Source organism: Carassius auratus, chromosome 21, assembly GCF_003368295.1.
Source record: "Carassius auratus strain Wakin chromosome 21, ASM336829v1, whole genome shotgun sequence".
NCBI classification, from domain to species: domain Eukaryota; kingdom Metazoa; phylum Chordata; class Actinopteri; order Cypriniformes; family Cyprinidae; genus Carassius; species Carassius auratus.
In genome coordinates this window covers 14534940-14549087 of record NC_039263.1, presented here as the reverse complement: position 1 = coordinate 14549087, position 14148 = coordinate 14534940, and the positions used below count along the sequence as shown (strand labels likewise).

The 14148-nt window shown below is 37.3% G+C and overlaps 1 protein-coding gene across 2 annotated transcripts; it reads right to left on the bottom strand.

The window, feature by feature from the left end:
- Positions 1 to 138: 138 nt before the first annotated feature.
- On the bottom strand, positions 139 to 12428 carry LOC113038625 (S-phase kinase-associated protein 2-like). 2 transcript variants are annotated; one of them, XM_026196206.1, is made up of 10 exons: positions 12261 to 12428; positions 11269 to 11504; positions 3434 to 3545; positions 3199 to 3342; positions 2960 to 3094; positions 2464 to 2562; positions 1464 to 1591; positions 1328 to 1379; positions 1130 to 1237; positions 139 to 1038 (listed from the first exon to the last, which is right to left on the bottom strand). In XM_026196206.1, exons 1-10 carry the CDS (start codon positions 12272 to 12274, stop codon positions 837 to 839), a joined length of 1230 nt encoding a protein of 409 aa, XP_026051991.1. In that variant the 5' UTR covers positions 12275 to 12428; the 3' UTR covers positions 139 to 836. The 2 variants fall into 2 exon arrangements, with proteins under 2 accessions (XP_026051991.1, XP_026051990.1); XM_026196205.1 differs by having other exon boundaries at positions 3434 to 3548; positions 12261 to 12427.
- Between the last annotated feature and the right edge of the window lie 1720 nt (positions 12429 to 14148).

The following is a 14148-nucleotide window of genomic DNA, read 5'->3' as shown; positions in this document are numbered from 1 at the left end:
AATCAGGACCCTTGGTGCTTTAAAATGTCTTTTTTTTTTTACATTTACATTTATTTGGATGTTTTTGTGTGACATCATAAACATCACAATGTAAAGTATCTAAAATATAATATGGAAATGGAAAAACTCACATGGGGATGGCTTTAAATAAAATGCAATACATTTATTTACAATTCAGACAATGTATACAATTCATTAAAATACCTGTCTAGCAACAACCAAAGTTGTACAAAATTCAAGTTTTCCCATATTAAAACTGCTCAGATTCACATTAATATCTTTGCTCTAAAAGCACCTGGTTTAATGCATCTGTATGGTGAAATTATTTGGGAACAGTATAAAATAACCATAAAACCACTGTCTTATTACTAAACTTTGATAATCCTATAGTAAAACTGGCAATGTACTTGATCATGGCAGGAAAACATCTTGCATGGCAAACAGATCCCACCATTATTATTCTAGATTGCACCCGAAGTCACAAACATTTACCGTAGTTAAATTCACCATTTTCAAAATTATTAGCTATTGGTAGTAAACATTTAAAGTTAAAATCTACCACTAACCAGCCTGTCCACTCTTCATCTCTTATTTTGTGATCTTTGCAAAGTAACTAGAACGCCACTCAATTCAAGATTGTCAGGACCTCCCAACACACTTGTCATCTTCACAAAATTGAAACTGTAACAATATAAAACGAGGACTTACCAGTGATGTTTAAGACGTTTTTAAAATCACAAATAACTAATTGGGTCCACTTGAGAAAGAGATATGGACTAATGTAAAAACTTTTTTACAATTTGGTTTACCCTGTAATCATCCTGAATTAAAAACCATCAATGTTTGTACACAAGGCTGCAGTGCATTCCCCAAAGTGTGCGATCCTTTCTTGATGCCGAGGTGGGACGTGCCACAGTGGAGAAAGGCTGTGTGTTGATCTGTATATGCGGTAGACCTTTACAAAGAATGGGCAGGTAGCTGTCCTGTATAAGCCCAAAGACCTCTAGGGTCTGCAAATTTAGAAACTTTTCAAAGTCACTGTAGAGAAAAAGAGAAGGAATATTTAGGGTTTGTAAGAAAACACTGTGTACAGATCAAAAGTGTTTTCTGAATTCCAGCGCTCTCTTACATGAGTGAAGCTGGGGGGATCTGATAACAGCGGCTCAGTGCCAGATGTCTCAAAGAGGAAAGTTGCTGCAGGACTGGGAAACTGTCCACTGTCACAAGGACGCTATCACTGAAATGATAAAAACACGACTAAAGGTGAACTTCCTGCTGTTGCTATTAGGCATCTGATCCACATTCATCTTTTCAGTTAGGAACTTACCTCAAATCTAGATTTGTGAGGTTTGGACATCTATTTACTATAGCTTTAACATCTGAAACCCGCACAAAAAAAGAAAATATAAATTGTTGGTGCATGAAATGGTTACAAATGCATCTGATTTCCTTGTTTTCCTTACCTTCCATGGTGAGGTTTTGTCTGTAACCACTGATGTTCAGTTGAGTGATGCTGGAGGGAATGTTGTTAACAATAGCTTGAATATGCAGATTATTGAAGTCACACCATGACACATTCATTTCTTCAATTCTGGGGAAAGAAATAAAACTTTAAAGGGTGTCATCATATGATTAACAATTTTCTTTGATCTATGGAGGTAAAACACTTAATGGACAATTAAGATACAGTCTCAAATTATATTAGGTGTCTTACAACATACTCGCCTTAAATAAAATAAATTTTCAGTACAATGTACTTGTCAAGAGTCATCTGTTCAGTTACACTGAGGAACTGAGCATTGATATGCTTGTGACAAGTCACAGACTTAGTTATTTTAACAGTACCATACACAAATATAGTAAACATGACCGTATACAATTAGACATGTTGTACTGTACAACACTTTTGCCACTATAGAGGTAGGATGCATTTACAGAAATGAATAACATGTAACTGCATGCAGAAATAAAAATATAGAACAGTTAAAAAAAAAAATGTACACAGCAAGTGCCCTCTATCAAATAATTGAGACTACAAAGTATTTAAAAACAACTAGTTCTGACATTTCTGATGATGAACACTAGCTCATCAAGCATTACATTTAAGAAATTTGTTGTTTTTGAATGTACACCAACATTTAAAAGTTGGTAAGATTGTGTTTTTGAAAGTCTTAAATACTTATCAAGGTTGCGCTTATTTGATCAAATGCAGTAAAAAGAGAAAGAAAGAAAAAAGTACTGGCTTCCTAAAAAATTTTTTTAATGTAATTTATGATGGACATTACACTAGCCTTCAGTGTCATGTGATTTTTCAGAAATAATTCTTCTTTGCCGATTTGGTGCATTGCTTATTTTCAACATTGAAACGGTCATGCTGCTTATTATTTCTCTAGAAACAGTGAAAGATTTTTCTCAGGACCACAATTTTTTTATATATATATATATATAGAAAGTTAATCTTACCCAGTACAAGATTTTAGCATCTCAGCCAGAGATTCAGGAGAAAAGTCAGAACAGCCACACAAATTCAATCTGACAATTTCAGTATTTTGAACCAGAGAACTGCAAGAGAGGAAAATACAGGTTCAAGGTCTTCATATTTAAATTTTCAAAAAAAGATATAGTTAAATCTGCAATTTTACATTCTGAAGGAATGTGAATGTTACAAAGTGGCTAATAACAATATATAAAAAAAATTATTATTTCTATATAAAATGTGTTATTTCTACATAAAATACATAAATAGAAATATATATGACAGTCTGGAAGACAATCTAGTAAGATCTAAAGGAAAACTGTCAACAGCAAGAGTAGTTTTTTTTCTTTGTCTTCAAACACAAAAACTAAATGCTGTTTGGTTGTGAATAAAACCCATTTTGATTGGTCAATTTGTGCCACTAACAAAAAATAAATCTAGTTATGTTGTAGTGTGTAAAATGTATTTTTGACTATCACTTACTGAATGATGCTATCAGAGAGCACCAATCCTTCGAGACTGAGATTCTGTAGATGTCTGCAGCGAGACAGGATGTCTTCGAGAACAGACGACTCCACTGTGCAGTTGGATAAATCCAGATGCTGGACACGAAGTTTCCTGTAATTCAAAAAGCACTACATTTACAAACATAAGACAGCAACAACAGCAGCACTTACACAATAGGACTTTACCGTGGCACTGTGAAAACACAAATTACTCACTGTGCACTTTTAAACCTGGGTTGAGCGATGCATGTGTGTGGACAGCGCAACCTCAAGGCACCAGCTGAGAGAACCTGCCCAAGCTCTGCGTCTAACTGAGCCTTTCCCACCAGGTCCACACTGTGCCACAGAGACTCATCAAACCTGCAAATGCGGAGTTTTGACTTTTATTATTTCCATCACAGGTGATCAGTGGTCTTCCAAACTCTACCTTTAGTGTATGAAGAGAGCTTACGCCAAACGATGCCAGCGCTTGCAGACCCGTGACGTCCGGAGGAGATCTTGCAGTGAGAGACGAGACAGGATTCCCAACAACAGCTCATCAGGCAAACTGTCCCAACACATGCCTGCTGAGGGAGGAACAAGTTAACAAATTAGGCTCTATGTTGCCTATACAAGTCCATGTACATCTTATAAGCAAATTTAAATTCAACTAAATTTGGGGGAGAAACTGTAAGTGGCCCCCCAAAATGGAAGTTTACAGGGTACTGATAAGTTGTTTGTTCATGCAACTATGTCCCATTAACCTTTACAGCTCTTACACACACACACACAAAAGAGTTTCCAATCAGACATACAGTATTGTTCAAAATAATAGCAGTACAATGTGACTAACCAGAATAATCAAGGTTTTTTGTATATTTTTTTATTGCTACGTGGCAAACAAGTTACCAGTAGGTTCAGTAGATTCTCAGAAAACAAATGAGACCCAGCATTCATGATATGCACGCTCTTAAGGCTGTGCAATTGGGCAATTAGTTGAATTAGTTGAAAGGGGTGTGTTCAAATAAATAGCAGTGTGGCATTCAATCACTGAGGTCATCAATTTTGTGAAGAAACAGGTGTGAATCAGGTGGCCCCTATTTAAGGATGAAGCCAACACTTGTTGAACATGCATTTGAAAGCTGAGGAAAATGGGTCGTTCAAGACATTGTTCAGAAGAACAGCGTACTTTGATTAAAAAGTTGATTAGAGAGGGGAAAACCTATAAAGAGGTGCAAAAAATGATAGGCTGTTCAGCTAAAATGATCTCCAATGCCTTAAAATGGAGAGCAAAACCAGAGAGACGTGGAAGAAAACGGAAGACAACCATCAAAATGGATAGAAGAATAACCAGAATGGCAAAGGCTCAGCCAATGATCACCTCCAGGATGATCAAAGACAGTCTGGAGTTACCTGTAAGTACTGTGACAGTTAGAAGATGTCTGTGTGAAGCTAATCTATTTTCAAGAATCCCCCGCAAAGTCCCTCTGTTAAAAAAAAAGGCATGTGCAGAAGAGGTTACAATTTGCCAAAGAACACATCAACTGGCCTAAAGAGAAATGGAGGAACATTTTGTGGACTGATGAGAGTAAAATTGTTCTTTTTGGGTCCAAGGGCCACAGGCAGTTTGTGAGACGACCCCCAAACTCTGAATTCAAGCCACAGTACACAGTGAAGACAGTGAAGCATGGAGGTGCAAGCATCATGATATGGGCATGTTTCTCCTACTATGGTGTTGGGCCTATTTATCGCATACCAGGGATCATGGACCAGTTTGCATATGTTAAAATACTTGAAGAGGTCATGTTGCCCTATGCTGAAGAGGACATGCCCTTGAAATGGTTGTTTCAACAAGACAATGACCCAAAACACACTAGTAAACGGGCAAAGTCTTGGTTCCAAACCAACAAAATTAATGTTATGGAGTGGCCAGCCCAATCTCCAGACCTTAATCCAATTGAGAACTTGTGGGGTGATATCAAAAATGCTGTTTCTGAAGCAAAACCAAGAAATGTGAATGAATTGTGGAATGTTGTTAAAGAATCATGGAGTGGAATAACAGCTGAGAGGTGCCACAAGTTGGTTGACTCCATGCCACACAGATGTCAAGCAGTTTTAAAAAACTGTGGTCATACAACTAAATATTAGTTTAGTGATTCACAGGATTGCTAAATCCCAGAAAAAAAAAAGTTTGTACAAAATAGTTTTGAGTTTGTACAGTCAAAGGTAGACACTGCTATTTTTTTGAACACACCCCTTTCAACTAATTGCCCAATTGCACAGCCTTAAGAGCGTGCATATCATGAATGCTGGGTCTCGTTTGTTTTCTGACAATCTACTGAACCTACTGGTAACTTGTTTGCCACGTAGCAATAAAAAATATACTAAAAACCTTGATTATTCTGGTTAGTCACATTGTACTGCTATTATTTTGAACAATACTGTACACTACTACATTAAACCTGTAAACGCCTGCATGCGAAACAATAATGAAAAGATTCACAGAAACGTAAGACAAAACAGTAAAAGAAAATGTTGTGCGGATTTTGTCACGCGTATTAGTATTTGATACATCAGGCCTTTACGACTCATACAGTATGATACAATTAAAATATGCATCTCAAGACCTGAATTATATATGGAGGCCCTAAATAAACTAAATTAGGTAATTTGGTGCTAAAGTCAGTCAGTTAGTTATGTATAACATTGAGATCTTTTGAACAAACTATTTACATAAATATAGTGACAACATTTATATCCTAGTAAGATGATATTTAAAGGCTTAGTTTTATTTTCATAGCTCTGTGGTTTTTTATTGTGGGGGCAAAACATATAATGCAAAATAATGTAATTATAAATGAGAGATGTAGAAATAAACAATCTCCAAAAGCGCAATGCATATTATATTGTCTTTTTAAAATGAGATTTCTGAATAAGTATCATGTATGGATAAGTAAACCAAAGTTGCTTCAGACTAGAAAATGTACACATTTTAACAACTACAAAAGTATGATTTAATAATCAAAAGGGTTTTCAAGAACATGTTTGTGATCATGACAGAAATACATGTACCAATTAAAGCTGCAAGCAGCGATGAACGGGCCCTCGCACCCGGGCTCACCGCCATCGTGTGGCTTTAGTAAAAAGGTGAACGTTGAGAAATATGCATTTAATGTCCTAAATATAAGTGGAATATATCAAAGTATATCCCATATATGTGCCAATCTTACCGTTGCCAGCAGGTGGCGCTATCATAATGGAATATTGGCCTTCAGATGTGTTCAGGCCAGGACTCTTATCAAACATGTGAAGTTTGGGGAAGATTGAACATTTTATGCTTGAGTTACAACAACTTCTCTTGCTGTGGCAAGACATCAAATTTTGTCATGGCGCCATGGAAACGCCCTTTAACAAAAACTCAAGATCTCCAAAAGTTAACATTGCACAGGCCTTTAGATTAGACTGACCACAAAATATATGTTAATCTCAAAAAAATTATAGGAGTAGTTTGTCGCAGCATAAAACATGTCACTTCCTGTTGCCAATAGGTGGCGCTAGGACTATAACTGAATGTGGGCATGTAGATCTGTTAAGGGCAGAAGTTTTATCTAACATGTGAAGTTTGGGGCAGATTGGACATTGTATGACTGAGTTACAGCAACTTCCTTTTTCATGGCGAAACATCGAAATTTGTCAGGCCGCCATGGACACGCCCTTTAACGAAATCTAAAGATCTTCGCAATTTAACATCGCAAAGGGCTTAAGATTACACTGACCAGGTTTGGTGTTGATCTGAATAAATCTCTAGGAGGAGTTCGTTAAAGTACAACCCCTGAAAATGGCAAAAACAACGCCAATTTTGCAGAGAAAATTCTAAATAACCGACTTCCTGTTGGGATTCGGATTTCGTACCAAGAGACTTTTTTGTAGGTATTGGTGTGTTACATGTGTTTACCGATTTTTGTACATGTACGTGAAACATAGCTCGAGGCGCACTCTGTTGAAAGTGTATAGGTGGCGCTATCGAGCCATTTTGCCACACCTGATGGAATTTTGGCCTGCAGATGTGTTCAGGCCAGGACTCTTATCACACATGTGAAGTTTGGGGAAGATCAGACATTTTATGCCTGAGTTATAACATCTTTTATTCCCATGGCGAGACATCGAACTTCGTGACGGCGCCATGGACACGCCTTTTAACGAAAACTCAAGATCTTCACAATTTAACATCGCACAGGCCTTTAGATTAGACTGACCACAAAAAAAAATTGATGTCATAAAATTTCTAGGAGTAGTTCATCGCAGTGTAAAATATGTCACTTCCTGTTGCCAATAGGTGGCGCTATGACTATAACTGAATATGGGAATGTCAATCTGTTCATGTTAGGAGACTCATCAAACATGTGAAGTTTGGGGCAGATTGGTCATTGTATGTCTGAGTTATAGCAATTTCCTGTTTCATGGCGAATCATCGAAATTCGCCAGGCCGCCACGGACACGGCCATTAACGAAAACTCAAAAGCTTCGCAATTTAACATCGCAAAGGCCTTCAGATTAGGCATACCAAATTTGGTGTTGATCTGAATAAATCTCTAGGAGGAGTTCGTTAAAATACAACGCATGGAAATGACAAAAATGACACAAAATTTGCTCATAATATTAGTAATAACCGACTTCCTGTTGGGTTTTGGATTTTGCTCCAAGAGACTTTTTTGTAGGTATTGGAGAGTTACATGTGTATACCGATTTTCATACATGTACATGAAACGTAGCTCGAGGCGCACACCGTTGAACGTGTATAGGTGGCGCTGTTGAGCCATTTTGCCACACCCACTTCTGAAACCCATATCAGACGTAAATTTTCGCCAGTTCTGAGGTGTGTGCAAAGTTTCATGACTTTTCGAGCATGTTTAGGCCCTCAAAAATGCGATTCATTTTGGAGAAGAAGAATAATAATAATAAATATAGCTGCAAGCAGCAATGTCGGGCTCAAGCCATCAGTGCAACGCCACCCCGGTGGCATCGGGAAAACTGTGCCCAGCGGGCATAAGCATTTACAGTAACCCTCTGACAATCAAGTTTTAAGGGATGCGGCAGTTAAAGGGTTAATCCGACCAATCTAGACTTTGAAATCACATAAACAGAACAATATATATATAACTTTAGTAATACTTTATTTTTATATTTATAAAAAATTTATAAGGTGTGCATTGTAGCTGACACCTATATGGACACATTACAATTGTTTTGTGACTGCAAGTCTTTTTCCTCAAATGCTATTGAGCTTCAAATTTGCATTTGAGCCCATGTGAAAAAGTAGCATAATTTACATATGACTTACAGTTTGTTGTAATAAATATCAAACATTCAAATTAATTGTGCATTATAGCTGTCACCTAGATGAACAATTACAGTTGTTTTTATGACTGTAAGTCATTCTCTTCAAATGCTACTGACGTTAGAAAAGTGTATAACAATATCACATGTAACTTTAGAGACCGGCCCTAAATTTGAGACTCTCGAATGTCCAATGTCAAGACAACTTTATGCCTGTTTTTTTTTTCTTTAGTTTTCTTTTCTCTGTGCCGGATTGCTGATGTGCTATACCCAGGCATAGATGTCTATCCATCAATTACGAACATTCAGCCGCAAACATGAGGTGTGAGCGGTCGCGAGCACATATTGGAGAATGGCGCATGTTTTTTTTGTTTTTTTTGAGCAACTGGGATGGTGCCCCCTCTGGGAGTTGGTGCCCTACGAAGACTGCATACTCTGCATATAGGGAGCGGCAGTACTATCTGGAAGATATATTCCTCAAACCATCGTACAAGAGAAGGTGATGCTAATCCTTCAAGAATCGCTCAAAAGCTATTCAAGTGTACAGTTTCCTTTTATTGCATCTTGAAATAAATATTTCTGAATTCTGAATCAAGCTGGGTTGTGTTTATTCATTTATTTTATAAGACAACTGAGACTTTAATCTATTTTGTAATATATGTGCTTTTAAACCAAGAACAATTTATTTATAGATGTATTACTGCTTAATAATGACTATTATTAAGGGAAAAGGCTTTATAATCATGAACTATTTACTAATGCTTAGCTAACTAGTGCAGTTATTATAAAGTGTTACCAATGCATTTACTAATGTTAACAAATTAGACATTATTTTACAGTGTTAAAAAATCCTTAAATAATTTATTAGTGTTTTGTAATGATTTTAATGACCTATAAGCATTTGTGAAATAGTTTTGCTTGCATTGCAGCTTTATCTGTCAGTTGAAGAGTTTTACTGTTACATCCATGAGATTAATAAATGTCATGTCACGTCACAGGTTGTCATAGGTCAGTATCAAATGAGTTTGAAATTATTATTTGCAGCACAAATAAGGATTCTTAGGATGTTTTTAAATCCCTAAAACTGTCAGAAAAGGATAAGGCCTAAGAGATTTCTTAACCTGTAATGAAAGGAAAAAACCACCATTAGCAACAACAAAAACAATAACAATTTAAAATACAGATTTTTTTTTTCCTGATTATTAAAGGGATGATTAGGTCTCTCTCTCTCTCTCTCTCTCTCTGCCAGACAGCCCCTCCCTACAATCCACACACACTGTCAGTCACCAAACATTCACAGTCACCAACCCCCTCACACTCCCCCTCCCTCTCCCCCTCCCTTTCCTCACACAGACAGAGTGGCCAGAGTGAGATCATATCAGTTGAGAAGTCTGACAGTTTTTTAATTTTCTGTTATCCATACAGTTTTGTATGGTCGTGAAACTATGCATATTTCCTCAGAATGATTTGATCTTTGTATGAAAAAATGCTTTGAAGTGTTTGGAAGCTGCAATTTAAACATACAAGACAATTAATGTTTCCCTTTTTACTGTCATTTCAAAAAATCACCACGACAAAACCGTTCAAGCTAACCAAAATCCGTTCGCAATTTAAGTTCCTCAATGTTTTTTCTTCATGTTGACAAAGTTTGGTGTGTATAGTGTACTTCCCCTGTGAGGAGTATGCATTAATTCACAACTGTAAAATCTCAAAAATACACATTCAAATCAAAATAGCCGACTTCCTGTTGGTCGTAGCTGATGACTGTGAATTAGAAAGTTGTCCGTCTTGAAAAGAACAATTTATGTACCAAGTTTGGTGTCTGTAGCTAAAACTAACCCCCCCACTTTTGACAAAAGGTGGCGCTATAGAGTGCCTCCTTCACGCCCTTTTAAAAGCTTTTGCCATTGTCTAGCTATCACTAATACTGATATGTGTTTTGAGTTTCATGTAAATCTGAGCTAGTTATCTGCCTAAAAATCACCAGAACAGAACATTCAAGTTTGACACGTTGCCATAGCAACACTATATTAGATATAATTATCCCCACAACAGATTTTCTTCGGCCGTGTTTTGTCATTATTCTGATGAAGTTTGAAGCAAATCAAGTAAAAATAAGATGCTGAATTCAAAGCGTTTTGAAAATGATTCACTTCCTGCTGCCAGTTGGTGGCGCTATAACTTTGACTCCTAATAGTCACATATATATGATCGGTATCATACAATGAACAAACCAATTAAGTTTGATCAAATTCAGGAAATGTATGTGGATGTTATTAGACATTTCCTGTTTCTCATTTCTCGCCATAATTTCAACGCCTCGCCACGGGCAAACCGTTCGAGATATCAAAAATCTCTTCGCAATTTAGCATCCCCAATGTCTTGAGATCGTGTTCACCGAGTTTGGTGGTGAACGGGTGGAGTTCCTCAGAGGAGTATATCAAATTCCAGAGCATGTGTTTTTCATAAAACCCTAAATAGCCAACTTCCTGTTGGGCGGAGCTTATGACATGCAGTGTGAAAGTTGTTTGGTTTGATGAGTTATATATATGTACCAAGTTTCATATGTATACGTGCAAGTATGCATGATATATGGCCCTCAGTACTACAGGGGGCGCTGTAGAGCCTCTGTGCCACGCCCGTGTATCAGACTCTGCCCGGCCCTAATGGCCGCAGGTTCCAAGGTGTGTGGCAATTTTCAAGAGTTTTTGAGCATGTTAAGGGCCCCAAAAGCCCCCGAAACCTTGAAGAAAAATAATAATAATAATAATAATAACAAATAATCCTAAGGAAAACAATAGGGCTCTCGCCCTCCAGGCTTGAGCCCTAATAATAATAATAATAATAATAATAATAATAATAATAATAATAATAAACGGAGCAATTCCAAGAGGGTCCTCACACCATCGGTGCTCGGGCCCTAAATATAATGCAGTACGATGTATGGGTTTCAATTTCTCAGTCACAAACCTGATGATTCTCTTCTTTTCCTGGGACGTCTGGCAAGAACAAATATGTGTTCCTCATTTTCATTCCCTTTAGCAGAAGTCAGGATCTTTTTATGTGGAGGTGACCACTGCTGGATGAGTTCGTGTGGAGTGTTTTCTGTGTCTAGACCCCCACTGCAGGACGACCGCCTTTTCCATTTACTCCTCTGAGGCCTGCACAGGGATCCCTCCAAATTCCCACTCAGTTCTTTAAACGGTCTACATAAAAACAAGGAAATCACATTATGCAACCTTAGCATTTCGTGTTGTTCTAAGTGTATATATAAAGGAATAACTGCAGAAACCAATAACCGCGATCTCTCGAAACTAATTATAAACAGTCCTCACTACACAAGTTCAACCTACAACAATTTTAAAAAGAAGTAACAACTTGTCACTACACAATATGCAGTGGCTAATAACACATCAACACAATCACAAAATGTTTTATTGCTTGTATAACGTTACTGTAAACTGCAAGCTCACATCACAAGATCAGTGATGCCCGCCATTTGTCGCGAGTTATGTCTATGCCAAAAAAGTCTCCATAATACTTGTATTTTCGAAAGTCAAAACGGTATATTGACTAACGCAACCATTCAAAAGATTTAAAGAACTTGCACAATTTAGATTTGCTTATATAAATACATTTTTTAAGAAAAATCGTCCTCGCGCATCACAACACGATGGCGCGCGCCATCCACACACACATTCAAGTTAAGTGCATTTTTAAAAATGCGTTCAGCAGATCTTTGCGCAACAGATCTGAAGTCTTGTTTTAACAAATAACGGTTACTTTTATTATTGTGCACAGTGTTTTTAATAAAACACCAACAAGTTACAAAACTTGCAAAACACACCAAAGTGGAGGGAGAATCCAAAGGTACGTTAGTAACTTACACAGAAACAACGTCACGTAAGTAAAATGGAAAATGCAAATAATACTTGGCTTGGTAAATAACAATGGCATATTACCTTTCCTCTGGCATCCTGAATTTGTAAAGTTATTAGAAGTATTCACTTCTGTTAAACTTTCCGATACAGTAAGGCTCCCTGTCCTGCAGGCAGCTGGCGGCGTATTTAAACCTGCCTCTGGAGCGCTGTCCTGCCGCGAGGCCATTGGCTCCAGGGTCGCCGGAAGTGTGCATTTCTGACAGAGAGTAACGGAGGGGCATCATCGACTTTCCGCCCTCTACTGTGGAGGACTAAACACCACCATGCGACTCTTTACCATAGACTGTAGCTCTTTACACATCCATACATGAAGTCAAGTGTTTTTATACAGTCTATGGTCAAGACAGGCAAAAATTAAGTTACTTACTGTTTTGTAAAATGCAAAACAGATTATAATAATTTATAACATGCAAGTTTAAAAATTTTTGTAAAGCTATCTGTAGTCCAAATCTGGAAGATAATTATAATTCGCAAGACATGCGTTTCCTTGGGTTTTTTATTTTAGGCAATTTCTGAGTAATATAATGGTTGACATCAAAGATAAAATACAACCATGCCTCAAACTTGATTTTTCATAGCTGTCTTTTGTATGAAAGTTTTTTTGAAGGCGGTAACTAAAGACTTTTATTCACACCAGGGAAGTCAGCTAGTTCACTTGATTTGGTCCGGTGTCCTGACATTTTATCCTCCCCGTCAGATTTTCCTACCAGGGTTTACTCCGCATACGCACATCAATATTGTGTCCTTGTTCTCATGCTGAACAACAATATTTAATATAGCTGCATTACTATATGGATATATTCAGGGCTGGGGTAGGTGTAGACTTTAAAAAAGTATTGTTGGTTTTCTGTAGCTGTATCCATTCTAGCTACAACTGTGAATATAACACATGATTACTGTATTTGCATTACTGTAAAGGTATGTTTAGGGTTGTGGTAGGTGTAGACGTTAATAAACCATAACTTTACAGGTAACATTTTTCGTTGTGGAATTGTACTACCTCCTGTTTTAAAGGGAGGTATCAAAATCTGAAAGGGTGGGACAAATCGACAGACCACCGGACCAAATACAATGTTGATTTTTTTTTTTGTGTGTGTGTGGTGCGGTTCGCTTTCACACGACCCATTTTGCAAGTGAACCAGAAACTGTAAAAGAAACCACATTTGTGCTTAAGTCATCCATTCACTGGTTCATTCATTCAGCCGTACCAGAGTTAGTCTGGAAATGGACCGAGACCACCACTTCAGCTGGCTCTTGATACGATTGTTTGGTCTGCACCAGAGTGCGATTGCTGTATTCACACCTGCCCAAAAGATCCGCACCAAACGGACTTGAGTTCTATTCAATCAAACCAAACAAGACTGATTTGAATACTTTGTAAATTGCCAAAAGGATGCAAGTAGTCCTTTTACAGTAACTTGTTACCAACTCAGAGAAATATAGATGTGTAAAACTATTATGCAGTTTACCGCAGTACTGTAATCCTTATAGTTTGTGGTCTAGAAACCGGTGGCTTTGCAGGTTTGCGTGTGACATCTGTAAAGGCTCTGTTCCCCTGCACCATTCCTTCCTGCAGATAAAGCTGAAACACTGTGCACATGTACATGAACAAGTGAGGCTGTTTTTTCATATTTGGAGTCCATGCACATCTGTACCAACTACAGAACTATAATGTGACCTAACAGAAGAATTTAGAAAAAAAGACACAATTAACGAAATAAAATAAATAAATAAATAACCAACTTTGCATGCATCATAGAGACACTACAAATTATTATATGAATATAACTTGACAGAGATTTTGCTAACCTAAACTCAGTATCAGGTGGTGATATACTTTGAAAACCTTGACTGCATTATTTTTAAGATTTTAGAATTCTGATAATGTCGAGAATGTTCTATTGGTCTT

Bases quoted from the DNA above. Each gene is read 5' to 3' on its own strand.
- LOC113038625 (XM_026196205.1), bottom strand. The intron at 1,380-1,463 runs GTAAGGAAAACA...TGCGGGTTTCAG, and splicing joins ACAAAACCTCACCATGGAAG to ATGTTAAAGCTATAGTAAAT. The intron at 1,039-1,129 runs GTAAGAGAGCGC...TTTTCTCTACAG, and splicing joins ATCCCCCCAGCTTCACTCAT to TGACTTTGAAAAGTTTCTAA.